The following is a 27,736-nucleotide window of genomic DNA, read 5'->3' as shown; positions in this document are numbered from 1 at the left end:
AATTTTCTAAAATTAAAAATCAAAGGGAGGTCTCCTAAGACCGTTTTCGCGTAGCAACACGGGATCTGGTAGCTGTCCTCACTGACCCGCTATCAAAATACACCCTGTATATTCTACTCCATCAATCAGTACCTCTGGTACTGCTTTTTCTCTCCACCTGGCTATCAGTCATATACTCATATATTGTTGAAATAGAAAAGTGGTGCTACGATAACGTCATATACCCGTCGTCTAGAGGTTTCTACGTTCTATGATCTGCTCTGTATAGAATGTTACCACTTTTTTTCACTGATTGTGGCATCGAGTTTTAATCGACTCCCATACTTACTATCGATCATTTAACTGAAGCTTAAACAGACCGGCTGCTATCGACAACTTTTTGACAATTTTGACAGGCATGCCTTGCTCAATCAGATCACAGATGATTTGTTAGCAGTATTTATTCAATGAATACTTTATGTTTTAAGTAAAATATGTTTTGATTTAGTGTCTTATTAATTATCCAAGATGCCTAAAGAGCAATATCGCGAAACAGACGTCGGTAGAAAAATGTAAGTTAGGTTATGTTTACTTCAGGTTGTACTTCTTGCTTCCGAAATGTATGCTCTTTTTGCAATAATTCCAGTTAATATTACCACTTAATTTATGCGTAAGGCTTCTTTGATACATCAGCCTTAACGTAGGGATAGTTTTAATAAATTAAAACGAAATTATTGCTTCATAATACATGTTATGGATTCAGCCAATTCTCATACTTTCATAACTTAATTTTTACCTTGTTAACATTTCAAGTAAATATTTATACTGATTGATTAATTATTACAAATAATTAACCTATCTGTATCCATTTTTCCTTTGTTAATGTATTTCTAACACCTTTCACAAAATGATTAGAGGTAAAGTGAAATTGAAAACAATTTTTACTATTTAGATCACATGTCACGTTCAACGTAGACAGTGGGTCGGACATCCAGCAGGCGGCGCACATCCGAGTGATCACCAAGAACCTGTATGCTCAGGATGGCCAGCGAGTGCCGGCTGCTTACGGAGTGCTGGACAGGAGGATGGTACTTTTGAAAAATAGTTTTCATTCATAATTATAAGAAGAAAGATGAATAAAGGAAATAAAATATTTAAGATGTGACTGAAACCATTGATTTGTCATAAATGAGTTGTAGTATTTGTACTCTTACCAAATTTTACTATTTTTTTTTAAGAATCAGTTCATTAAAAATCTGTGTAATAAAAATATTCCAATGAATTTTAAAAACTATTCAACAAAACTAAGTTACAGCATACATGCATACACTTATGCCTGTACCTTTTCCCAAACAAGATAGGTAGAGCACAAAACGCTGCTCTAACTTCAGTGTGAGTCTTGGCAATTTAAGGGTGGAAAGCAGACACAGCATAGTTTTATTTATTTGGTAGCTAGTTAAGCTAGTAGCATATGTTAATTAATAAAATTTATGTAATATTTGTTTGTTCCACAGGGCACAAACCAGAAGAATGCCAACTGTGACACTTGTGGCCTGGGTCTGGCGGAGTGTGTCGGCCATTTTGGCTACATTGAGCTGGCACTGCCTGTCTTCCATGTTGGCTACTTCCGGTCCATCATTACTATATTGCAGACCATCTGTAAAGTAAGTTAATACTAAATATACAATATTATCAAATATACTGTATGCTAATAAAAGTAAATAAAATGGAAAATTTCACATATCTCATAATGATCTGCTACACAGGCTATGGACACCAGTTTAAGGGTCCGGTCACATCTAAGAGACGCATGTCCTGAGGCGCGGACGTCTGTTGTGCGCCCCGAGACACGCGACGCTTAAGTGGGAACGCTGCCTAACAAAGCTAGTATTTTAAAATGGAAATAAAGCTAAAGTTGTGTAAAGCTACACAATACACACATTAAACATGCTTTATTTACATAATACACACATTAAACCGAAATTATTAATAAAATAATGTTATCATTATCAACTTTGTAAAAAAATTTACCTGAAAAGAATGTTAGTAAGTTGTCATTAATTCACAACTTATTTCTGGTTATAGGAATGTTCAAAAGTAATGCTCCAAGAAAATATAAAGAAGAACTTCCGCCGCAAATTCCTCAACCCTGAGCTCTCATACCTACACAAGAAAGCTCTCCGAGCAGCAGTTCTAAAGAAAGCCAAGACCTGCACAAAATGTCCTTCCTGCGAGTCCCTGAACGGCATAGTCAAGAAGAGTTCAGCGGGGATTTTGAAGATTATCCATGATAAGTACCGTGCGAAGAAGCCGACAGACCCGATTGTGCAGAAGGTGTTGAAGCAGTTCCATGAGGCGAAGCAGTCGAATAAGGAGCTAGCGACGATGATACAGAGCGGGCTGATTATTGAGCTTAGCCCTTTGCAGGTGAGGATTTTTATATTTGTTTATGTGAAAGTACTAAAATACAATATTCTGTAATTTGTTTTGCGCAAACTTTGTTGGAGCTTTCTTGAATATATTTCAGCTGGCCATCCCCATTACTAGTTTTCCTTTTCATGAGTAACTATTGTTGTAACCAAAGACAATACGAGTATTAAGTTACATACGTGATTTGGGCATTTATTCTCTTATTATTAGCGAGCGGCACTTTTTATTTTGAGTATGGTTTGGTGGCTTTTGCTGCCATTGTATTCGCATGAGTGTAGGTAATTATAGTTTAGACTGATCAGTTGACCTGAGTCCTGACCTCTAGAGAATTATAGTAAAAAAGGTAGAGAAGGTAAGGTAAGTTGGTCATAAAAAGTTGTTAGGAAAATTGTAGCATAGAAAAAATTTAATATTCTCAGGTGCTGAACCTATTCCGTCGCATCCCTGATGAAGACATCCCACTCCTAGGCATGAACGCCAAGATCTCCCGCCCTGAAGACTTGATCCTGACTCGGTTACCCGTCCCCCCACTGTGTATCCGACCCAGTGTCGTCTCCGACATCAAGGCTGGCACGTGAGTACTGAAAAATAAGATAACTCTTGACTTAAAACCGAAATAAATTACACATATGAAAGAAGTGACCTCACATGGGGGGCAAGAACCATACTGTTCTACCCTAGGGTTGGTCAGAGGGCGCTACGAGTCCTTGTATAGATTACTCATATGAGAGATAATTTCGACCTCAGCAAATGTGACCTGGGTGGCCGAGCGGATAAACAGGCATCTGCCGCGATTGCAGAGTACACTGGTTCGTTTCCAGCCTCAGGCACCAGAGGCCTTGGTCACTTTTTCTTTCATATGTGTAATTTATTTCGGTTTTAATTTATATATGTATATAGTAGTGTGACTACTTTAAGATACCACAAGTTGAAATATTTTCAATAGATTATAATTTAACTTGTGTTAATTAGAAATAATTCTTGACAATAAGAGTTTTGACGCAGTTGCATGCAGGAGGGTAGATCGCGCGCTGTCTATGCAACTTTAACATCCACCCGCCTTCGTCAGTTTTCCGTGATCATGATGCATGCAACTGCGTTGAAATATCGGGAGCTCGACAAAAATCAAAAAGGTAATCACGGTCTATATCCCGGTCAATATAAGTCTAATTCTTGACAATTTAAATATATGTCATACATGAAAGAAAACAGCATCATTATCCTCCTTGCGTTATTCCGGCATACTGCCACGGCTCATGGGAGCCTCGGGTCCGCACTGGGGTCGACAACTAATCCCAAGATTTGGCGTAGGCACTTTAAGGGTAACTAGGCCTTATTGGGATTACTTGAGTAGCAAATAGAACCTAATTGTAACCCATTCTCCACATGCATAAATAAATCAAATCAAATCAAATCATTAACTCGGTTTCCTCTCGATGTTTTCCTTCACCGAAAAGCACTGGCAAATATCAAATGACAGTTCGCACGTAAGTTCCGAAGAACTCATTGGTACGAGCCAGAGTTCGAACCAGCGACCTCCGGATTGGAAGTCGCACGCTCACAAAGAAAGAAAACAGCATGATAATTGGATAAATCTTGCTAAATCTGTGCAAAGTCGTTCCACAAGGCCTTATCTTACATTTTCCACAGGAACGAAGATGATCTAACAATGAAGCAGTCAGAAATCCTCCTCATCAATGACGTCATAGCTCGTCACATAGCCAGCGGCGGCAAAAGCGAGCTGGTGCAGGAAGACTGGGACTATCTACAGTTGCATGCCGCGCTGTATATTAATAGCGAGATGTCTGGCATCCCGCTCTCCATGCAGGTATAGTCACTAGAGTGAGACAGATATAGCCAGCGGCGGCAAAAGCGAGCTGGTGCAGGAAGACTGGGACTATCTACAGTTGCATGCCGCGCTGTATATTAATAGCGAGATGTCTGGCATCCCGCTCTCCATGCAGGTATAGTCACTAGAGTGAGACAGATATAGCCAGCGGCGGCAAAAGCGAGCTGGTGCAGGAAGACTGGGACTATCTGCAGCTGCATGCCGCGCTGTATATTAATAGCGAGATGTCTGGCATCCCGCTCTCCATGCAGGTATAGTCACTAGAGTAGAGTGAGACAGATATAGCCAGCGGCGGCAAAAGCGAGCTGGTGCAGGAAGACTGGGACTATCTGCAGCTTCATGCTGCGCTGTATATTAATAGCGAGATGTCTGGTATTCCACTTTCAATGCAGGTACGTAAAATAAGCGACAGGTACGTAGAGAAGATGGCTTTACTTTACCACCAGCTTGGGATCCAGTAGTACATCATAATGGAACAAGCACGACGAAGACTGTGAGGCATTTGTGTTGTACGGTGTTGGACATTTGCAGTTTGTTTTTGTCAATTTTGTGTAGATTAATTAATCAATTATTTTTTAACATAGTAATGGTAAATTTGTTGAATATTGTATAACTAGCTTTATTAATAGTGTGTGAACCTGCCTTAGAAATCTATATTATTTGTGGTCATGGTTCGTTAATATTTCTTGTATGTGGGTAGCTTTTGCACATTGTAATTTTTTCTCAGTCACCCGTTGACCACGAATGCTGTAAAGTGTTCGAAACGTCGGGATGAATTGTAAATTTATTATACGCGACTTAATCCGTTTCCATAGTTTTATTTCATGAGTAACTATCGCGGTAACCGTAGACAATATTACGTAAAATAAGTTAGTAGGTACAGTCAGCTGCAGAGAAAAGTAGATAGATACAAATGTATATGCAGGGGAGTCTACTTTTCTCTGCAGCTGACTGTACTTTGGATTCATTGTAATCCAGTTATAGGGCGCCTGCGTTAAACGCGGCGATGAACGCAGCTTGTGTCGTTCCCTTTATAAGGGGCTTCGAAATTCCAAAAGATCTTTCTCTGTGGAAAATAATATTTTAAATAGATATAGCAAGTTCCCACCTTCAGTGGGTTGGGCTATGCATTACATTGTCAGTATCTTTATAATGTACCTACCTCTTTTCTATTTTAATATCCCTCGTTTTCTATTTAGTGACTTCATTTAAATATATACATACATGCATATAATCACGCCTGTATCCCATAAAGGGGTAGGCAGAGCACATGAATACTAAGTTTCAGTGCCACTTTTGGCAAAAAGGGGTTGAAAGAAGTCCAAATTGTGACATTGCAGTGACAGGTTGCCAGCCTCTCGCCTACGCCACAATTTAACCCATATCCCACAGTCGACTCAAATCGTTGAGTCGATTTAAATATATATTTTTGGTTAACAGCCTAAAAAACCCGGACGCGGTCTTGTGCAACGGCTGAAAGGCAAACAGGGCAGATTCCGAGGCAACTTGTCGGGGAAGCGTGTGGATTTCTCCAGCCGGACCGTCATCTCTCCCGACCCTAATCTACAGATTCAGGAGGTAAATATCAATGACAACAAATGGGCTAGATTCTAACCCCCTTCCGATAAGTTCCGAAAACCGATAAAGTTCGTTTGTCCCTTTCCGACGTATTGGCGTGATAGAAAGGGACAAACGAACTTTATCGGCTTGATAACTTTAATGAACGTTTATGAATAAAGTGGTAAATATCTATGGATGAAAAATGTCTTTATCGAGATCATAGAACAAATTCCATCAGATAAGAACAGGGCACAAGCAATGTTTTAACAGTTTCCATTACTCTTTCTGCAATCATTCTCGTGAGCAACACGATGTAATCATTTCGTGAGGTGTGTTTCTTGTCTGTCTGTTATAATAGCCGGACCCACATTTGGCAAGTGGCGTGGCGTCTCGGGGAAAAACGCATATGTTATGTATTTATGTATTTATAAGCTTTATTGTACATAAAGGAATCAAAAGAGACACAGTTACAGAGTCAGTAATATACAATGTAGGCTGACTTATCCCTTAATGGGATGTTATATGTGACTTGGTCGAAGCAACACGCGCATTTTCCTGCATTGGCCGTTTGACGCGCGAGGAAATTACCTCGCAACACAGGTCACTCTGTGTGGACCCGGCTAATCTAGAAGACATACAAGCAGTTCCCAGTACTGTTACAGTACATAGCCACGTCAGCAAATTTTAATTGATCCTATCTTGTTACCAACATTTAGTAATATAAGTCGACTTTCGTAAGATATGTACAGGATAATTGTTATAATTAAGAAAATATAGATACTAGAGAAGCTTAATGACGAAATAAAACTTACTAAAATCTCAATTCATCAAAAAAATCTTGGTAACAAAATAGGAATAATAAAAACAAATTTAACTTTTTCCTTAATGTTTGTACAAACTTTTCGAGAACTGCTGATACATTTTTCTTTCTACTTCCAGGTGGGCGTCCCAGTCCACGTAGCCAAGATCCTCACCTACCCAGAGCGTGTGTTCCCGGCGAACTTGCACTGGCTCCGGCAGCTCGTCCGCAACGGTCCCGACCACCATCCCGGGGCAAACTACGTGCAGCAACGAGGGTTACCGCACAAGAAGTACCTCAAGTACGGCAACCGGGAGAAGATCGCGCAAGAACTGAAGGTTAGATACACCTGTCTCACTCGTCACTGTAGCTGACTCTCTCTACGACCACCATCCCGGGGCCAATTACGTACGGCAACGAGGGTTACCGCACAAGAAGTATCTTAAATACGGCAACCGGGAGAAGATCGCGCAAGAACTGAAGGTTAGTCAACAATATACAAACTACAGATTTATATTGCTCTCTAAGGACAGACAACTCCAGCGCAAGCTATCGATGGAAACTGTGAGAAGATCGCTCAAGAACTAATGCTAATCAAGGCGAAATTAAGACATTCAAGGGTATGGGTAGGGGGTTCGAATCCCGGTTAGGGCATTTATTTGTGTGATGAGCACAGATATTTGTTCCTGAGTCATGGATGTTTTCTATGTATATAAGTATTTATATATTATATATATCGTTGTCTGAGTACCTGCAACACAAGCCTTCTTGAGCTTACCGTGGGACTCAGTCAATCTGTGTAAGAATGTCCTATAATATTTATTTATTTATTTATTTATGCCCAGATAGGACCCAGGACAATCTTGCTTTACCTACTGAATCCATTCTTATCTCATTGTGTGAATCTCTTTAAAAAAAGGAGTCTACAGGTTACCAAGGAGTTGGCATTGTGGCCATTGTGCATATGCATATGATATCTCCTATAGTTAGTTATAGAATAGAATAGAATAAATTTTATTCGTAAACACACAAAAGAGAAAAATATTACAAATAGGAACACATAAAAACGAGAAGGTGCCACGAAATGGTTTAACCTCAGCATATTGCTGGCGACTTCCAGCACTGGTCTATACGTGTCTAGGCTTCAATCTTTACTGCATGCTTATTTCCAATGAAAACGATACTTTATGGTCAATTTAGATAGGCGTCTCAAGCTATCATAGTCAATGAAGCCCTCACTTAACTCTATCCTCGTAAGACCCAATGTACATAGTGGTCGCAATCGAATTTGCATCTTTCACGGACCAAATAAACTAGCATTTCTTTTGTTTCATTTGTTTTTGAAACAAACGAAATTCTCACCAATGTTTATACTAGTAAGTTTCAAATTAAAAATAAGAAAATGAACTATGATGGGACAAACTAACCTTATTTATTTATTTATTTAAACTTTATTGCACATGAACTTTAATGAAGAAGAACGACGTATTATTAAGCAATAATATAATTTATTGAAATTAATTTCCATAGAGTACCTAGTCTGTTCATATTCTTTGATGAATACTTTTGCATGTTAAATTGTATCTTGTTATTTAATGCATGTTAATTATAAGATGTAATGTTTTGAAAAGAAGTTGCCCGCCGAGTTTCTTGCCGGTCCCATAGTGGATACCCCCCTCCCAACTGAGGGGGGACTGAAATCTTCTCGAGGCTGAGGCGTAGGGTTAGAGCCGGCGTAGCTTTATTTGACGTTCATATGCGCATTGTAATATGCCTACTTGAAAAATAAATATTTCATTTTCATTTTCACAGTAAAAAAAATGTACAAAAGGCGAACTTAATACCAACAGGCATTCTCTACCAGCTAACCTTTGGGCCAAACAGAGATCAATAAGAGCTAATAGGTGCAAGAAATATAACAAGACGAGAAATGGAATATCTACTTAATAAACCTAAATGGTTACATACATATCACATCATACAAACGTTTACAAAAATAAAACTACATAATACGAGTATACCTACTTACAAATTTACATAAATATACTTATTGTGTTACTAGCTTTTGCCCGCGGCTTTGCTCACGTTAGAAAGAGACAAAAAGTAGCCTATGTCACTCTCCATCCCTCCAACTATCTCCACTCAAAAAAACACGTCAATTCGTCGCTCAGTTTTGCCGTGAAAGACGGACAAACAAACAGACACACACACTTTCCCATTTATGATATTAGTATGGGTAGTTACATGAATTCTACTCCACTAACCTAAGGTTAATTTTCCAGTGCGGCGACATAGTGGAGCGACACCTGGTGGACGGCGATGTAGTGTTATTCAACCGACAGCCCTCGCTCCACAAACTGTCCATCATGTGTCACAAGGCAAAGGTGCAGCCACAGAGGACCTTCAGGTATGAGAAAATCATCCCTAATTTTCTACTTGATTTAAGTTCAAATAATAGGCTAGTTTTCTATACTTAAAATGAAATATTTTAAGCAGTGCACGAAATAAAGCACCACATAATGAGTAGAAAAATATGCACATTAGTTATTTTTAAACCTAATTTATATTTAATAAGTCAAAGAGAAAGATATAAAGTAAATGAATTGACCGTGACGTCACTCCTCAGTATTTCATAGTAATTCCATATTAGCAAATCGTTTTGACAGTTCATAAAAAGAAGCTGATTTGACTAGTAGGAAACTAGCCTATTGTGGCAAATCATATTTGTGTCTTTTCTCTTTAATCATTTTTTTTTGGGATTGTAAAATAATCGAAATTATTTTTATTCGAATAGTGTTTTAAGTAGGTATGTTTTGGTAGTACTGCCAATTTTATTTATTTAACAAAATTTCCCAAAGCACAGGATTTGTTGACCGCGAATATAAACCCTAAGGGCCCATTTAGACGGTACAAGAACTCGTATACGAGTTTTATTACATTGCGTTTTTTTATGTAACCTCAACAGCCCTCAATGTAACTAAAATCACATGCGAGTTCTCACGCCGTCTAAATCAGGCAATTCAATTACTTCTAATTCAAATGAGATAAACGTAAAAGTATTCGCTTTTTCAATAATTGTATTTGGAACAATCGAAATTATATTATACTTAATGTTACTTAAATTTGAGTAAATCCTCGACTGATCTGCCCAAGGCACAATACCGCAGCATTTCGTGGCAGCTTTCGTTACGCTGCCACGAAATGCTGGAACAATCTTCCATCACCAATTTGGGAGAGCACTACAGTTAGTGGATTTAAGGCAAAACTAAAAATAAATTTAATGGCACAACAAGGTGTTGCTGCCCAATGGCATCAGTCTAAATAGCTCGAATAATAATTATGTATATTACTATTACGCCGCAAGTACCTGTGCTTACTGGTAAATAGCATAATTATATATATATCAATATATAGCTGGAACAATCACATCCTTAATACTATTTATAATATAAGGTATACTCGGGTAATTCCGAACGTCGAAAACCGTCGGCCAATTCCGAAAAGGGATCCTTATTACTATAGAATCACGGGTGATTATCATTTGAATTTCGGAATTTTCCGACGGTTTTCGACGTTCGGAATTACCCGAGTACACCTTACGTATGTATGTATCACCTAATAATAATTAATGTGTGTTGCCTGAATAAACATTATTCTATTCTATTCTATTCTATTCTAGTTACAATTAAATTTTCAGGTTCAACGAGTGTGTATGTACGCCTTACAACGCAGATTTCGACGGCGATGAGATGAACATGCATTTGCCGCAGACTGAAGAGGCTAGGGCCGAAGCGCTTATTCTTATGGGGGTAAGGCTATTATAGAAAGTACATATTTCATTGTTAGTTCAAGCAAGTATTTCGTTGAATTTTTTTGGCATTTTTCCTCAAATTAGAAGAGTCCCATGTTGTAAGCCTCATTCATAACATGAACCTCGGTTACCCCTGTTTATAATAGTTATTAATAAAAACTCTCAGTAGACACATTTAAAAAAATGTGCGTGTCTGTTTGTTTGTCCGTCTTTTACGGCGAAACGGAGCGACGACTTGACGTGATTTTTTTTAATGGAAATAGTTGAAGGGATGGAGAGTGAAATACTTTTTGTCTCTTTCTAACCACCCCACTTCCTCAAAAATTGGTGGTGGACGTTTAAATGGAGCATTCCGCAATTTTCGCATTTAATTCTAGCGAAGCCGCGGGCTAAAGCTAGTTATTTTATATTTTACATTTCTTTGTTTTCATAATAGAACAAATCCAACCTCGTAACCCCTCGAAACGGCGAACTCCTAATCGCAGCGACGCAAGACTTCATCACCGGCGGCTATCTCATCACCCAGCGAGACACCTTCTTCACCCGCGAGGAGGCGCAACAGCTAGCGGCCTGCCTACTGGCCGGGCCTGATGCTACTATGAGAATAGACATGCCCCCACCGGCTATACTCAAACCTAGGAGGTTATGGACTGGAAAGCAGATATTCAGGTAACTAGTTCACTAGAGAGACTTCATCACCAGTGGTTCATCACCCAGCGGGACATCTTCACCCGCGAGGAGGCGCAACAGCTAGCGGCCTGTCTGCTGGCAGCGGACAATCCGCACAGCCACACGTCAACAATCGTACTACTAGCAGGGGCGACTCACTCTGCGATCCTTTCGCCGCGCTACAAGTACATGCCGGCGGCCGCGAGTTCGCGGCCCATTCAGTGGCGACGACCTTCGCGCGGCGCAATAGAATTCAATGTCGTCTGCACGCGTGCGGTCCGTTTGTTAATGTAGGTAAAAATTTAGAATGTCGCCGTTTTGTGAACATCAAAGGAGTGAGCCTTCTGTACTTGTACTATTATATATTCTGTGCTACTAGCGCCGCATAGCCAATTTGAGAACTAAACATAAAAACTAAAGCACTGCCTATGACAGCTATTGCATTCAGCCAATATCAAATGTCAATATTCAATAGTCAAGCCTAGGCCTATGGACTGGGAAGCAGATATTCAGGTAAGTATAATACTAATTCACTAGAGAGGCCGATTTTATGACGTTGAGTCACCGTCTCCCGGAAATAAAATTTGATACCGTTTTATTAGGCAGTCGTCCGTTTTTTATCCAACAGCCCAGTACTTAGTCCTTCACTTTCATCAAATAGCATAAGCCCAGTTCATTTTAGAGTCCATCAACTTCCAAATAGTCCCTACACCGCCTTTGCGTGAGTCCCATAACATGAAACAAGGGCAGCATCCGCTCAGTGTACCCCCTACATTTCATCAAAGTGTCAAAAGGCCTTCAACGTGTTTGCTTCGGCTCCACGCGCGCCTCCCAAACGTCCGGAACACCATTGTTCCGTGATGGAAAAGACGAACAAAGTGTAAATTTAGTCTAAATGATTTGTTTGGTTTTTAGTTTGATCCTGAAACCCAACAAGCGGTGCGAGGTGAAGGCGAACTTAGAAACGAAGGGAAAGAACTACACCAGCAACAAGGATATGTGCGTTCAAGATTCATGTAAGTAATGATTCACCTTTCATCTTCATATCTATCTGCCGTCTATTACAGAACTATTAGAAACAAATAATGAAGCATGTAGTTCTGTTCAATTTGTTATGTAGATGAATTTGCAGGGTTATATTTTTTTCCTCTCGCTAGCTCGGAAACACGTGTTTTGTCCTTTAATACCAGCGGGTAAAAACGCATTTTATCCACTAGTGGGTAAAGTAATTTGACCTAGAATAAAGTCAAATTAACTGCTTTAAAATTGATAAAAGTAGGTGAATCTAGTAATAAAGATGATTTACCACCTTTGGAACTACTGGAAGCAGTGATAAACGCATTTTTTGCGTTGTAGTTTCCTCGCTATAGTGAGGGGAAAAGTTTTGTGTTACACTCGGGTGCAAATGTATTTTACTTCTCGTGTGTTAAAAAAACTCGCAAGTTCAGGATTCTATTCTCGAACCACTCGCTTCACTCGTGGTTCAACTATAGATCCTTTCTCTTGCTCGTTTTTCAATTCCACACTCGGCGTTAAAATACAACTTTGCCCCCTTGTATAACAAATAACTATTATCGTATACTGACCAGCATCAGGGTTAGCACCAGTGGCGTCGATACAACTCGATTCCCAACGGGTTCCCTACAATTTGCAGTATCTGTAGAAGTCCATACAAAACAGATCCCAAAAACCCCTCTGGCTTTACCAACAAAAATTTTCACGCGTCGCACTGGTTAGCAAATCATTGCCGCGAGAGAATGTCGCCGAAAGATAGACTACCCGTTCTTATGTCATTAATACAGTTAGAAGAAGACGTGTCATCTATCTCGCGGCGACATACTCTCGCGGCAATTACGTGCTAGGCCTACAGCGATTGGCACTAGTCCCACCTGATGACAAGTAGAGATGGGGCCCTGATAACGTGGTTCAGTAACACTAACAGCCTATTCACTCCTACTTTAGAGAAATAGCCATATGTGTTACTTAGCTGTCCGTACAAAATAAACCTGCCAAGCAAATATTCTCATTTTCATTGGTTTAGTCACCACCATAAATAAATAAGTGATTTCTGTACCTTGTCGCTTTGCAACGTTTGACAATTTCGTATATTACATTTGAAACAAGTCGTTAATATGACAAGGTATAGAAATCATCACATATTTGCGGGTAACTGTTCCTCATAATCTTCTTATTCTTTGTTTATATGGTGATGAAAATGAAAATGAAAAAATGAAAAATCGTTTATTGGTCACAGATATTGTGTTACAAAGTAAGAAAGGGTTGGGACCTCCTATTAAGTATATCATATGATAAAAAGTTGTAAATATTATTGGCAGATGTAATAATCCGCAACTCTGAGCTGATCTGCGGCTCCATGGATAAGAGCACCCTTGGTTCTGGCACCAAGAGCAGCATCTTCTACATTCTGCTCAGAGATTGGGGCGAGGAGCACGCTGTTAGAGGCATGTGGAGGTAAATCTTAGTTTAACCTTACAGTTTATACTTTATAACACTTCGTCATAAAAAGTCACTTGCGCGTCAAAATCACGGGCAAAATCAGAGTAGAATTTAAGAAGTCCGAAAAACATCGTAGTGTCCTCTCTTTCTTTCCAATTTGTTCTACTCTCTCTCTCTGTATATTTGATTGAAACTAAAAAAATCCAGCAAATATCGTTGGCAGTGCAGCGTGGTAATGCAGCCAGTATTTTTGGGACTTTTGCACCGGGCACATGTCTACTTGTACTTTTGACGAAGCATGTGGTGGATTATTAGTGATGTAGATTGGACGAAGTTTGTTGCGGATGCTATTTTGTACTACGCGTTTTACACTGGTCAAAAAGAGAAATAAAAAAACAAAGTGTGATGTAAAGCTGAATTTTTGGTATGTTATTTGGGGTCCTTGGAGGAATGTAGGACTATATTTTGCAAGCAAAAAAATGGTGTGCTAACTTCGTAATTTAAAAAAAAAAAGTAAAAAATCAGACTTTTTTTGGTATTTGCCGTTTTATTAAAAAACTATGCATTTTTGGTCAAAAGTTGCTTTGTAATGTTGAAAGCGCATTAAATTCCAAACAGTTTGACATCTTTTTTATCAATGTCCGTCAAATATTTTTTGAGATATGAAGCGTCAAAAAAAGAACATTTTTCCCCTTTCTATGAAAATATTCCTTTTGCTAATATTTTGAGACAGATATCAGCAAAACAACTCAGGCTATTACATAAAATGTAGAAAATTTCACTAGCTTTCATTTAAGACCAAAAGTGTGCCAGTTATTTAAAAACCGGCCAAGAGCGTGTCGGGCCACGCTCAGTGTAGGGTTCCGTAGTTTTCCGTATTTTTCTCAAAAACTACTGAACCTATCATGTTCAAAACAATTTTCCTAGAAAGTCTTTATAAAGTTATTTTTTTCATATTTTTTAAACATATGGTTCAAAAGTTAGAGGGGGGGGGACGCACTTTTTTTTCCTTTAGGAGCGATTATTTCCGAAAATATGAATATTATCAAAAAACCCTTATTCATTTTTAAATACCTATCCAACAATATATCACACGTTGGGGTTGAAATGAAAATAAATATCAGCCCCCACTTTACATGTAGGGGGGGTACCCTAATAAAACATTTTTTTCCATTTTTTTTTTTGCACTTTGTTGGCGTGATTGATATACATATTGGTACCAAATTTCAGCTTTCTAGTGCTAACGGTTACTGAGCTGAGATTATCCGCGGACGGACGGACGGACGGACGGACAGACAGACAGACAGACATGGCGAAACTATAAGGGTTCCTAGTTGACTACGGAACCCTAAAAAATAGGATTATATCGTAAGTCTAGTATAACTGGATCAGAAATAATCGGTGGATGGTAATGGCATAGTTTACATATATTTACAGGAGGTGTAGCGGAGAATAAATTATTATTATTTGGGGGCTGTTCAAGTATTACTCAGACACATATTTGCGTATATCAAATCAACATTTATTTAGTAAGTTAAATTTACGGTCAAAAAGACCTCAGGATCGCCGCTTGGCGGAAAAAATATTTACGAGTAGAAAACCCTCATTAATTGAATCAGATTGTTCCGAAATTGTTCTTGTACGGACTGGTTTTTAAAGCATATCACTGAGGGTCAATAACATCGAATTCGATGCAATCTCACGAGCGTTGTCGTGGACGTGCCCGAATCATAGTATTCTCCGTTTAACGAAATATCAGTACATAGTATGTGTTGTATTGCACGCGCAGGTCTCTCACCGCCGCGCAGGTGTAGTCGGACCATAACTCGACAGTATACAATACACGCTTGTACAAAAACTGAGGAACAGCTGTCTTTTTACGCTGTCACTAGTTCACTACATTTGGCGAATCTTCTAGCCAACATGTTTGCCCTTACTGCGGTGGCTCGCCTCTGCCTTTCTATGTCTTCCTGGTCTTTTAAACTGGACAAGATGTGACCAAGATATTTGACTTCGTGGACTCTCCGCAATTTAACTCCATCAAGCAAAAGAGGTGGTACATGTGTGGGCATATTGTGCTGCCTCCATGAGCATAAATTCAGACTTGTCCGGATTGTATGGCGTATCTCTCGCATTCTGCAAGTATCTTACGCATAGCTCCCACAGATGGTGCTAGTAGGACCATATCGTCTGCATATGCGATGTGATTTATCATTTGCCCATTGATGGAGCAGCCAACCTCGGTACTGGTCAAAGCCTGCGACAGCCCATCCATGTACACGCTGAAGAGAGCCGGAGACATACTGCCTCCTTGTCTCACGCCACAGTTTAGCCCGCTGGCTGTGGACAGAGTTGACTTCCATCTTACTACGTCCTTCTGCTGGGAATACCACTTCTCCAGTATCTTAATAATTGGAGTGGGCGCTTTCCGTTCCCCTAGTTTATTCCACAGCAATTGGTGGTCAAATACAACTCAAGTGGACTTTCTATCACTACAGTTGTGCCATCAAGATGCAGAACCAGGACCCTCAAAAAGGAAAATGTAAAAGGAAAATGTAGTGTGAGTGTGGCCTGTCACACTACAATGTAACTAATTCTGTTTTATTTTTCTAGTTTACTAAACTTCAAAATTTTACTGTATTTTATTTCTTCATTAGTAATAGTCAAATCGATGCAAAGTTAGCTTAGACAATTTTTTAAGAAAGTAAGATCGAATAGATAGCACTTTCAACCTAAAACTTTTAGCGTAAACTATTTTACCTTAACCAATCTACCAGACTCTTGGCTTCTCTATTTATAGATTTTTTTTTGTTTACCAAAGTAACCATTCGTCTTACTGACCTTTATTTGCACTAAAACTAAAGCAAAATAAATTTTATACAATGTTATATTGCAATATATATCATATCATGAAGTATTTTGCAGATATTTGTCCAAAAATATTGGCAAAACGCTACATTTTATACTTATAAATGCGTCAAAAATTAACCTTTTTTGACGCTTCATATCTCGAAAACTATTTGACGGACATTGATAAAAAAGGTGTCAAACTGTTTAAAATTTAATGCGCTTTCAACATTACAAAGCAACTTTTGACCAAAAACGCATAGTTTTTTAATAAAAAAATAAAAACCAAAAAAAGTCCGATTTTTTTACTTTTTTTTTTAAATTACGAAGTTAGCACACTTTTTTTTTGCTTGCAAAATATAGTCTTACATTCCCCCAAGGACTCCAAATAACATACCAAAAATCCAGCTTTACATCACACTTTGTTTTTTTAGCCGATTTTCATGTAAGATTTGACCGGTGTATTTGACGAAGCCTGCGCTGTGGATTTGGATGATGGTTTGTATGTTGGTTTGAAACTAAATATTTAAAGTTAGTATGACTCCAGTCCTTTACAAATTATTTATTCATCAAATAGGCCACAGGGGCACTTTTACACGTCAATATACAAGTTGAACTGAAATTACAATTGATAATACTAATTATAAGTTCTAACTAAAGTATAACGCTACTTTTTCAACCAATACATACAGTACTTTGCATTTTAACAGATATGTCGTAAATAGTGACATACATACATACATACAATCACGCCTGTTTCCCAGAGGGGTAGGCAGAGATCACGGATTTCCATTTACTACGATCCTGACAAATCACTTTCGCTTCACACACTTTCATAACGTTTCTCATACACGCTCGTCGGTTTCGAGTACTTCTGACCCGGCCTTTTTGCAATATTTAATAATAAATAGTGACAACTTGCTATTTATGTACCTACCCTGCAAAAGGATTTATATAGGAGGTGCAGGCACATATTGCTCGCCCTTAAAGTTGGTCAAAGGCGCCTAGCCTTCAGAGATAACATAAACTAGAGAAATTTCGACGGGTACCTCGGCGATCGGGGTGGTGTAGTGGTTTAGCACGTCAGCCGCGATACCTGGAGGCGGTAGCGGGTTCCATTCCCGGCTTCGCCACCAGTGGGCTTGATCGCTTTTTCTTTAGTGTATGTTTCAGTTTCAGTTTTAAAGTCTGTTAATTTTTAACGTAATACAATCGTTATTAAGATATTCGCCCGTATGGAATACATGCGCTGTATAAGTTCTTCCTTCTAATGCTAAACTTTCTTCCAGACTAGCTCGCATGGCGTCCTACTACATGATGAACCGCGGCTTCAGTTTCGGCATTATCGACGTCACGCCCGGCCGCCGACTCATCGAGGCCAAGAACCGCCTGCTAGAGTCCGGATACTCCAAATGCGACGCTTACATCCTGGAGATGGAGAAGGGAACGCTGCAGTGCCAACCTGGGTGTAGTATGGAGGAGACGCTGGAAGCAGTAATGTTGAGCGAGCTCAGTAGTATCAGGTATGGTATAAAAAAGACTTGTGTTTTAGGACTAAAAGTTGGGGAGTGCCGCAAGGCAGTATATTCGGGCCTGTCTTTTTCAATTTCTATAGTCGAATACTAAGTCGAAAGATCTCTTATAGAAGCTAAGAACCGTCTTCTAGAGTCCGGTTACTCCAAATGTGATGCTTACATCCTTGAGATGGACAAGGGAACACTTCAGTGCCAACCCGGGTGTACTATGGAGGGGACTCTTGAGGTAGACATGCTAAGTGAATTTAAATTGAAACTTCTATATTATTTTTGTTTTAGAGAATTGGCTGCCAAAGCGTGTTTCCGCGAATTACATCCAACCAACGCACCGCTTATCATGGCACAGAGCGGATCTAAAGGTAATTTAAAGTTGTAAGAAAATAAAAACTGGAAAATATGTGTCTTGATGAACAACTTCATTAGAGACGGCTGCTGACGACACCGTTATCCTACGACATCCGAGCTTTGAGCGGAGATGGGCATTAATCGATGAACTTTTTCAGACTTCTCTCTTCGTTTCTTAACAGACATAATCTCTTTAATCCCTTTCAATCTGGCTTCCGCCCAGGGCATAGTACTGTTTCGGCATTAGTTAAGGTTACTGACGACTTCCGCCTCAACATAGAAAACAAAGAGGTTACAGCTCTGGTTCTCCTAGATTTCAGCAGTGCCTTTAACTCCGTGGATTTTGATATTCTTCTGGCTATTCTTCGTAATTATAACCTATCTCCTTTAACTCTTTCTTGGTTTCGTGACTATCTACTTGGAAGACGCCAACGGGTCATGGTCGATGACACAGTCTCCTCCTGGTGCGATCTGTCAGCGGGGGTGCCGCAGGGCGCTGTGCTATCTCCTTTACTTTTTTCGTTGTTTATCGATGGGATCACGAAGTCTCTTGCTTCGTCTTATCATCTCTATGCAGATGACCTGCAAATCTACTCAGCGGCAAGCATAGACAATTTAGATTTTTTAATAAGCCGAATCAACCGGGATCTCGACTCTATTTGTTCTTGGGCAGCTTCTTTTGGCCTTATGGTTAGTGCGAAGAAGTCGCAAGCGATTTTGATTGGGAGTCCTCATTTCATCTCCAAGTTGTCTGAAGTGACAGTGCCTGAAATTTTCTTCGATGGAACACTCATTCCTTTCTCTTCTACCGTCAGGAACTTAGGCATTGTCATTGATCAGACTCTCTCGTGGGCACCCCATGTGACTGAAATTAGCAGGCGACTCTTTGCCTCTCTTCACTCGCTTCGACGTCTCCAAAGCTTCCTTCCGTTCCGTACAAAGGTTGTCCTTGCGCAGTCGCTTTTGATTCCACTTCTGGATTATGCGGATATCGCATTTTTGAACCTTACCGAGGAGCTACTTGACAAGCTCGAACGTTTGCAAAATGTGTGCATCAGATACATTTTTAATTTAAGAAAATTTGACCACATCTCTCATTTTCGCTCCCAGCTGGAGTGGCTGCCCATCCGTCGCCGTAGAGACATGCACGTGGTTTCTCTCCTGTATAATGTTTTATTTTCTCCTACTTCCCCTCCCTATCTTTCAGAACGATTTAAATACTTGGCTGACGGTAGCGGGCACCGGCTCCGTTCCAGTGTGAATCTCACTTTGAGTATCCCGCCCCACCAACATAGGTCCTATAATAAATCGTTTACAATCTACGCAGTTAAATTGTGGAACTCCTTGCCTTTATCTCTTCGACAGTGTCAGTCGGTCGCGTCGCTGAAGGCTAATCTAAAAAAGCTTTGGATCTCTGATGAAGACTAAGGTATTGGATGTATGCGGTTTTGTAGTTGTAGTTTTTATTATGTAAATATATATTTAATTTATATATTATATATTTATGTCATTTGCTATTTGTATAGTTGTATATTATGTATTTATTCGTATATATTGCATGTTAGTGTAAGTTATAATTTATTATTACGTAGAATCCGTTTCCTGCGCCGTTTGTACTGTATGCCTACCATCTCCAATTCTCCCTCAATTGCTCAAAGGTTAACTGGAAGAGATCCCTTAAAGGGATAAGTTCGCCTTTGTACTTATAATAAGCTCTTTTTCCTCTGTGTTGTATTATTTTCTGGTACAATTAAGTGTTTTACTACTACTACTACTACTTTTTATTCGACTAATTAATCAAATAAAACATCAATCGTCAAAATTAGTCGACGATTAATTTATTCGCGATTAACGTTAATCGGAGATCTTTGATTACAACTAATTACTCGCTCTTTTCAATCGATTAAAACTAATTAATCGTCTAATTTTAATCGTTAATCGTTAGTCGATTACTTATTGCCCAACTCTGGCTTTAAGTTAGATCCTTTCGGTTCTTTGTCAGTATTTAATCTTCTATCTCCTCAAAATAAATAGTAATGTTCACGAGTCGCAAAACCAGCCTTTTTTATATGTTAACAGGATCGAACATCAATATATCCCAGATGATTGCCTGCGTGGGCCAGCAGGCTTTGAACGGCAAGCGAGTACCTAACGGCTTTGAAGACCGCTCGTTACCACATTTCGAGAGGCACTGTAAGTAGAAAAGTCAATTCTAGTATACTTAGGACCGCTTGCACCAAAGAAAATGGTGGGTTAACCCACCATTTTATATGAAATTTGACAGTTGACAGCCCACTAACCCAGCTCACTGCCCACTGAGCCAGCCCACTAAGCCCACTAACCGTGAGTTACAAATGTACAGCTAACAGTGTTGCCGATGGTACGATATTTCCTAATCCTGTAAATGTCGTTCTCAAAACCTGTTGTTGATGTAAGTACATCAAAATAAGGTTACTAGCGCTATCTAGTTAAGAATATGTGTAACAGGTGTCTATGCTCCCATATCTGGTATTGAAATAAATCCGTTACTATACCGATATCCGTGATTTGTGCGTTTCATTATAAAAACGTTCTCCAATTACCGAGGGAAATCTTCTCGAGTAAAAATGTTTCCCAAAATAGTAAATTCTCTAGAACGACACAATTTTATGCCGGACCTTGAAGTCACACACTCAGCTAAATTTATTTAATTTATACGTTTTAGGGTCCCCCCACATCTAGCGTCTCGCGAGCGTCGCGTCGGGCCAACTGTATGGAAAAAGACGCAGAGTCAGGCTTTGCCCATATAGTTGGCCCGACGCGACGCTCGCGAGACGCTAGATGTCGGGGGACCCTTTATAATTATTTTTGTTTTCAGCGAAAATCCCGGCGGCCCGTGGCTTCGTAGAGAACAGCTTCTACTCCGGCCTTACGCCCACGGAGTTTTTCTTCCACACGATGGGTGGAAGAGAAGGCCTGGTCGACACGGCCGTAAAGACCGCTGAGACTGGGTACTTACAGCGACGTTTGGTTAAGGTAAGTTTATATTTAGAAATTGACTAAACTCGTAGGTACTTTCTCCATTTAAGGTACATTTTCAAATCTTCGAATCACAAAAAATCATACTGGAGCATTGAGTTCACTTGTATATTGCACATGAGTGTAGGGACTCAAGTACATTTCATTTCATTTATTCAGTCACATAATAAACTTACAGTATATCACCAAGTCGTTTACATGCTAAATGTCAATTATAATATACAAATGTCAAAACGTTGTAAAACTAAACTTTACTATTTACAGTAATGAAATATACTTTATGAGCAATAAATTTCCTACTACTAAAAGATAAATTCAATTATACATCAAATACAATTTAAAAAATAGTAATACACCTACATACTTTACATCTTCATACTTTTTCCCCTCACTAGCTCGGAAACACGTGTTTTGTCCTTTAATACCAGCGGGTAAAAACGCATTTTATCCACTAGTGGGTAAAGTAATTTGACCTTGAATAAAGTCAAATTAACTGCTTTAAAATTGATAAAAGTAGGTGAATCTAGCAATAAAGATGATTTACCACCTGTGGAACTACTGGAAGCAGTGATAAACACATTTTTTGCGTTGTAGTTTCCTCGCTATAGTGAGGGAAAAGTTTTGTGTTACACTCGGGTGCAAATGTATTTTACTTCTCGTGTGTTAAAAAACTCGCAAGTTCAGGATTCTATTCTATTCTCGAACCACTCGCTTCGCTCGTGGTTCAACTATAGAATCCTTTCACTTGCTCGTTTCTCAATTCCACACTCGGCGTTAAAATACAACTTTGCCCCCTTGTATAACAAATAACTATATCCACATGGCACTGAATTTCAGTGTCTAACACAAAACATATAGTTCTGTACAGCGCCATCTTCTTCAGCTGCCGAACTTAAAACCTTTACCGAATATGATAATGTATTTTTGCTTACAGTCTCTAGAAGATCTAGTCCTTCACTACGACATGACAGTCCGGAATGCGTCCGGCGAAGTGGTCCAGTTCAAATACGGCAGCGACGGCCTCGACCCAAGTTACATGGAGGCCAAGGGGCAACCCGTCGACTTACCCCGGGTGCTGCAAGACGTCCGGGCACAGAACTTACACAGGTACAGACCAATTTCTTAATAGCCTCTTGGCGCCCAATGTACTTTCTGAAGTACATTTGGTTTCAATGGAATGTTAACTTTCATGTAAAGTAATAAAATAAATTTTCTTTTGTTTCTTAAATTTTTCGAACAAATGAAATTAAATTCAATCTCAAGTACAATAAGAATCAAAATTCCTTAGCAAAAAATTTGTATGATGCGCGCCACGAGGATATGTCGGATCGTGGGAGTATCACAACATAACCTTGTCAGGATCTTCAATCGTGGTAGATGAGAGCTCTCACTGAAATAACATGTTCAATGTTCATATCACAGAATTTACTGCACAAAACTAATTACACAAAATACATTCCACCTGTTACTTCGAGCAAACTGCCAAATTAAATCCAAGAATACCCATATCTCCTGCAGATCCATTGACTGCCTACAGTCATCTGTTTTCGGATTCTATTTTTTTAGACAGCAGCGTCATCTATGGCGTAGAACTGAATTGAATACCGGGCCGGTTGTACGAAGTCGTGAAGCTCCTGTTTGCTCTATTTGTCAAATATAGCGTGATAAAACGTCTCGTAGACCATAGTTTGCTCGTTCTCCGACAGATATAAGTTCTACCAATGACTCTATACAAATATGATGGATTTTTTAACCTACTGACTGTCATAAATTATTTACCAGGGACGAGGAACCGTTGGACGGCGATGGTATTGTAGTGGCAGCGGAGGAGACTTTAGCTTTGGACGACTTTAAAACATGCACACAGGAATTCAAGAATGAACTCTTGTAAGTATTACAGCGTACTAGTAAGTACTTATAATAAAAGTTTACAGTCTATACGGAAAGAGATGAGTCACATAATTCATTGTTCGCCGTATATTTCACGATTCCGCACAAACTTGTAGTTGCTTTGCTTTTTTGAAATCTTTTTCTAAATAAGCGGAAGAGATCGGTCGTACTTTATTTGGTATTCTTTTCAGAACGTTCCTCAAAACTATAGCCAATAAAGTCCGTTCCCTCCGCACGAAATACGCTCACTGCGGCAGCATCGTGTACCAACTAGAGAGACTGACTCTCACTCAACTGGTGAAGTTCATCCGAGTCTGTCACGACAAGTACCAGAGGAGCATTATTGAGCCTGGCACCGCCGTAGGCGCTCTTGCCGCACAGGTACTTAACACCATCATTTACATATTTCTCAAGTATATGGTTTTTATTAGGTACCAACTAGAGGGTCTCACTCAAGGCCGACAAGCACCAGCGGAGCATCATCGAGACAGACTCCGCTGTCGGTACATGAACTAACATTTAAATGTGTCATAAGGATTATGGTTATATTGGTTCAATCTTACGGTATGGCATTACATTCTGGGGCATTTATGCGTAAAGGTAACTTCATTCATAGTGACACCTTTTGCTTGAAACAGTCATAGGTATAGCCCTAAAATTTACTCTTACTTATTGCCCTTTGTCCCCAGAGTATCGGAGAGCCTGGAACTCAGATGACCCTAAAAACCTTCCACTTTGCCGGCGTCGCTTCCATGAACATCACCCAAGGCGTACCCCGCGTCAAGGAAATCATCAACGCTTCCAGAAACATCTCGACTCCAATCATAACAGCCGAGTTGGTCCAACCATTGGACCAGGAGTTTGCGAGAAGGGTTAAAGGAAGACTAGAAAAGACAACGTTAGGAGAGGTGCGTACTTAGAATGTACTAGAATCTAAGATATACCTCATGCATGTCATCATGGATAAAACATGCCATTACCAGTCAAGGTACGCGTCTCCGTTAATGATGGAATCTATACAGTGGTGCGTTCGCCGAATTCGAACTAATCGATTTGATCAGCATATACTAAAGTCGCGCATAATTTATCTGCATTTGTTTAAAAAAATCGTTACTTTCTGTATCATCTCTCTTTTCACACTGACAATATCTAGACATTTTGTTACTAGTACTGATGTTTTTCAGATAACAACGTACATCGAAGAGGTGTATCTACCCAACGAATGTTTCCTGCTCATCCGACTGGACGCGGAGCGCATCCGACTGCTGTCACTCGAAGTTAACGTCGACTCCGTCGTTTATTCGTGAGTAGTTTTACGCGTTCTGTTATGTGAAACTTATCAAACCGATCTTTGGTTCGGAGGCCAAGTTCCTTTTTGGGTCACTGAATCAGTGAGTAAGTGAGTTATACTACATACATACATACATATAATCACGCCTGTTTCCCATATAGGGGTAGGCAGAGCACATGAAACTGCTAACGTTACAGTGCCAATCTTGGCAAATAAGGGGTTGAAAGAAAACGAAACTGTGACATTGCAGTGACAGGTTGCCAGTCTCTCGCCTACGCCACAATTTACCCCATATCCCACAGTCGCCTTCTACGACACCCACTGGAAGAAAGGGGGTGGTGAAATTCTTAACCCGTCACCACACAGGTCACAATTAAATTATATTCATAGAAAATGTTTCACTTTGTATTTTTAGTAGTCACATTACTATTTAACTATCGAACCAGCGTCCAAGCTTTGGACACTTGGAGGCCTTGGACATTTATTCTTTGTATATGACATTTATTTCAGTTTAAGTATATATTTGGAAGTATTATCTTTGATTTGCCTCGAGACGATGCGTCGACAGTATACTAGACAGATTGGTGCAGTCATGGCACTGCACACGCTGATGATCAAATTAAACTCTCTTATTTTTGTTTTAGTACTAAAATGTCCTCAAAAAATACTAAACTAAAGGTTAATAGTACTAAATTATGAATTGTTCGCAGAATATGCACATCCAAATTGAAAGTGAAACCAGGCAACATAGAAGTGGTGTCGGACTGGGCTATCAAGGTCATAGCCGAGCCGAGCAAACTCGGCGGCTGGCTCAATATGTCGCTCCAACAGCTGGCGCGACAACTGCCCACTGTCGTCGTCAAGGGGCTGCCACAGGTAAGCCGTGACCTCAGTACGTGCGTCTCTTCTGTGTATTTTACACCTAACACAGACAACGGGAAATCAAAAAATATTCGATGGGTCTGCCGTAGATTACAAAAGCACACATATCGCACACTCAAACGTAGGTGCATCATTTTGTGAACGCCATAAAATCCGTCTAGTTTGTAAATACAAATGTTGTTGTTTCATTAACGTATTAAAACTACGCATGGCGACCCCGCCAGTTGCATGATCGTTTGTTTAGATTTGTTTATTTTTTGTATGTCTTTTGTATTTTTTTTTGTAAGTCTTGTTTTGTATTTTGTAGTTTCACAGTGCCTTGGTGTAAACTGTAATGCTGTGTTACTTTTTGATTAAATAAATAAATAAATCACAGATTAGGCGCAAACTTATTGCTAACGCTTGTTTTAGGTGGCGAGATGCGTGATAGCTTGCGACGACACAGGTGGCGATGTAAAGTAAGTAACATTAACTATATATGTAGTGAAATTATTTATATGCATGTAATAAGCTAATCTGAAAATAACACGCCCTCTATATCATTTATCGTTGAAACTGAATTTATTGAAAGCGATTAAATTTTAAATACATTACATACTATTACTGTATATTGTGTTATATTGAAATTTGCAGATACAAATTGTGCGTGGAAGGCGACGGTCTAAGAGACGTAATGGCGACATACGGTATCGATGGCAGGAAGACCACTTCTAACAACATATTGGAGGTAACTTAGTTTGTAATTCCTCTGAGTAGGTATCCCTATCCCCTGAAGTCTCCCACCAATCTATTATGCAGTGTATTATGTTCCGTAGTACTGTCTAGATTGTAAATTCAATTTTATGTATAGTTGTATAGTCCTGTGTTGTAATTTTTACCTGTAACCTATAACTTACATGTTTGGTTTATCTGTTAGTGTAAGTTGGTTCATAATAAATGAAATGAAATGAAATCTCTGTCACAGGCGTCAAGCTCATTCAACCATGTCTGACGAGGCCTTTACCTTTACGCCTTACAGTTATTTGTGGCACCCACGAGCTTTTCATAATATATTTTTTACAGCCATTTGTATTTTGACTTGACAGGTGTACCACACGCTAGGCATCGAAGCAGCCAAGTCCACGATCATCAGCGAAATCCAAGCGGTCATGGCGGGACACGGAATGAGCGTGGATCGACGCCATGTGGAATTACTGGCTGGTCAGATGACTGCGCGAGGCGAGGTGTTGGGGATCACGCGATATGGGTTAGCGAGGATGAAGGATTCAGTGCTCAATCTTGCTAGTGTAAGTAACAGATGCGTACCTAATACTTAAACCATTTGGATTAGCATCTAAAATAAGGTTTGACCGTAAGGACAGAGGGTTGTGGAATGAACGTGAAGTATTAGCTGTTAGCTAGGGCGGTAAACAAGTAGCTAGACGCTTACGTTCCATGGCGAACGATACGCAACACGCTCTACCTATCGCTCGTTCGTATTGATGCGACACAGATCCAGGATTCTTACATTTTGATGATAATTTTGGTTATTTAGTAGCAGTCTAGGATCCGAAATATCTAAAAGACGCATTTTCATTAATGTGTCGAAAGAACTTTGATTACAGCTCAGGGCCTATGCCATTTTTATTACAAGCTTTTATTCAACTTGCCTTGTTAGTATGTTAGTTTGGGTCAAAACGTAGAAGCTAAATTTGACCCACTTCCCGGTTTCCGATTGAGCTGAAATTTTGCACACGTGTAAATCACGTGACAACGCAATTTTGTGGTATCATGGAGTTGATCTGATGGTGGAGCAGAAAGATGGTCATAGGAACTCTGTTATGAAACGTCATATCCCCATCGAATGAGGGGTTTTTCTTTTTAGAAACGTCTCTGAGAGCAGTAGATGACCGTTGAAAGAAAGATACAGTCGGCGATAAAAGCTTGTGCCAAAAATGAAATTCTAATATGTATGTCTTTCAAGTTGTATGGCAACATAACCATTTGCCTATTTGTTCTTAGTTCGAGAAGACCGCAGACCACCTCTTCGACGCCGCATACTACGGGCAGCAGGACTGCATCAGCGGCGTCTCCGAGTCCATCATCCTGGGCGTCCCCTGCGCCATCGGAACTGGTGTCTTGCAGCTCCTGCACTCACCAGCTCCTGAACCCCCTAGAACACAGAGGGAGCTTCTGTTTGATCGCCCGGAGTATCATAATTCAATCTGGGACTAGGTTATTTGTAATAAACGTTTTTTAAGTTTTAAGTCGTGTTTTATTTCAAATGCAACAACAGCGCATCATCATTCTAACCCTAAATTTGCATAATAATATTGGACTCATTGCGTCAAAAGTACCAGGCTCCCATAACTCGGCAGAAGGTAGAAAATGCGAA

The 27,736-nt window shown here is 39.7% G+C and overlaps 1 protein-coding gene across 3 annotated transcripts; it reads left to right on the top strand.

The window, feature by feature from the left end:
- Nucleotides 1-398: 398 nt before the first annotated feature.
- LOC125232627 (DNA-directed RNA polymerase III subunit RPC1) lies at nucleotides 399-27,608 on the top strand. Of its 3 annotated transcripts, XM_048138370.1 has the most exons (27): nucleotides 399-551; nucleotides 932-1,067; nucleotides 1,494-1,643; nucleotides 2,065-2,406; nucleotides 2,829-2,983; nucleotides 4,060-4,237; nucleotides 5,699-5,836; nucleotides 6,758-6,955; nucleotides 8,900-9,024; nucleotides 10,315-10,426; nucleotides 10,865-11,097; nucleotides 12,013-12,113; nucleotides 13,434-13,569; nucleotides 17,691-17,924; nucleotides 18,216-18,295; nucleotides 20,361-20,474; nucleotides 21,139-21,296; nucleotides 22,234-22,406; nucleotides 23,082-23,186; nucleotides 23,381-23,570; nucleotides 23,879-24,097; nucleotides 24,374-24,492; nucleotides 25,191-25,356; nucleotides 25,774-25,820; nucleotides 25,996-26,089; nucleotides 26,448-26,648; nucleotides 27,364-27,608. In XM_048138370.1, exons 1-27 carry the CDS (start codon nucleotides 508-510, stop codon nucleotides 27,574-27,576), a joined length of 4,161 nt encoding a protein of 1,386 aa, XP_047994327.1. In that variant the 5' UTR covers nucleotides 399-507; the 3' UTR covers nucleotides 27,577-27,608. The 3 variants fall into 3 exon arrangements, with proteins under 3 accessions (XP_047994327.1, XP_047994328.1, XP_047994329.1); XM_048138371.1 differs by lacking the exons at nucleotides 399-551; nucleotides 932-1,067; nucleotides 1,494-1,643; ... (1 more) ...; nucleotides 2,829-2,983; nucleotides 4,060-4,237 and adding an exon at nucleotides 4,405-4,509; XM_048138372.1 differs by lacking the exons at nucleotides 399-551; nucleotides 932-1,067; nucleotides 1,494-1,643; ... (1 more) ...; nucleotides 2,829-2,983; nucleotides 4,060-4,237 and adding an exon at nucleotides 4,546-4,650.
- The last annotated feature ends 128 nt before the right edge of the window (nucleotides 27,609-27,736 follow it).

This window comes from Leguminivora glycinivorella, chromosome 13 (assembly GCF_023078275.1).
Source record: "Leguminivora glycinivorella isolate SPB_JAAS2020 chromosome 13, LegGlyc_1.1, whole genome shotgun sequence".
Taxonomy (NCBI): Eukaryota; Metazoa; Arthropoda; class Insecta; order Lepidoptera; family Tortricidae; genus Leguminivora; species Leguminivora glycinivorella.
Note: the sequence above shows the minus strand (reverse complement) of the source record. Positions and strands in the feature narration are given on the sequence as shown.

Excerpts from the sequence above, each read along its gene's own strand:
- LOC125232627 (XM_048138370.1), top strand. The coding sequence starts at position 508 with ATGCCTAAAGAGCAATATCGCGAAACAGACGTCGGTAGAAAAAT. Across the intron at positions 12,114-13,433 it reads TATGTGCGTTCAAGATTCAT|ATGTAATAATCCGCAACTCT; the intron begins GTAAGTAATGAT and ends TATTATTGGCAG. Across the intron at positions 26,649-27,363 it reads CAGTGCTCAATCTTGCTAGT|TTCGAGAAGACCGCAGACCA; the intron begins GTAAGTAACAGA and ends ATTTGTTCTTAG.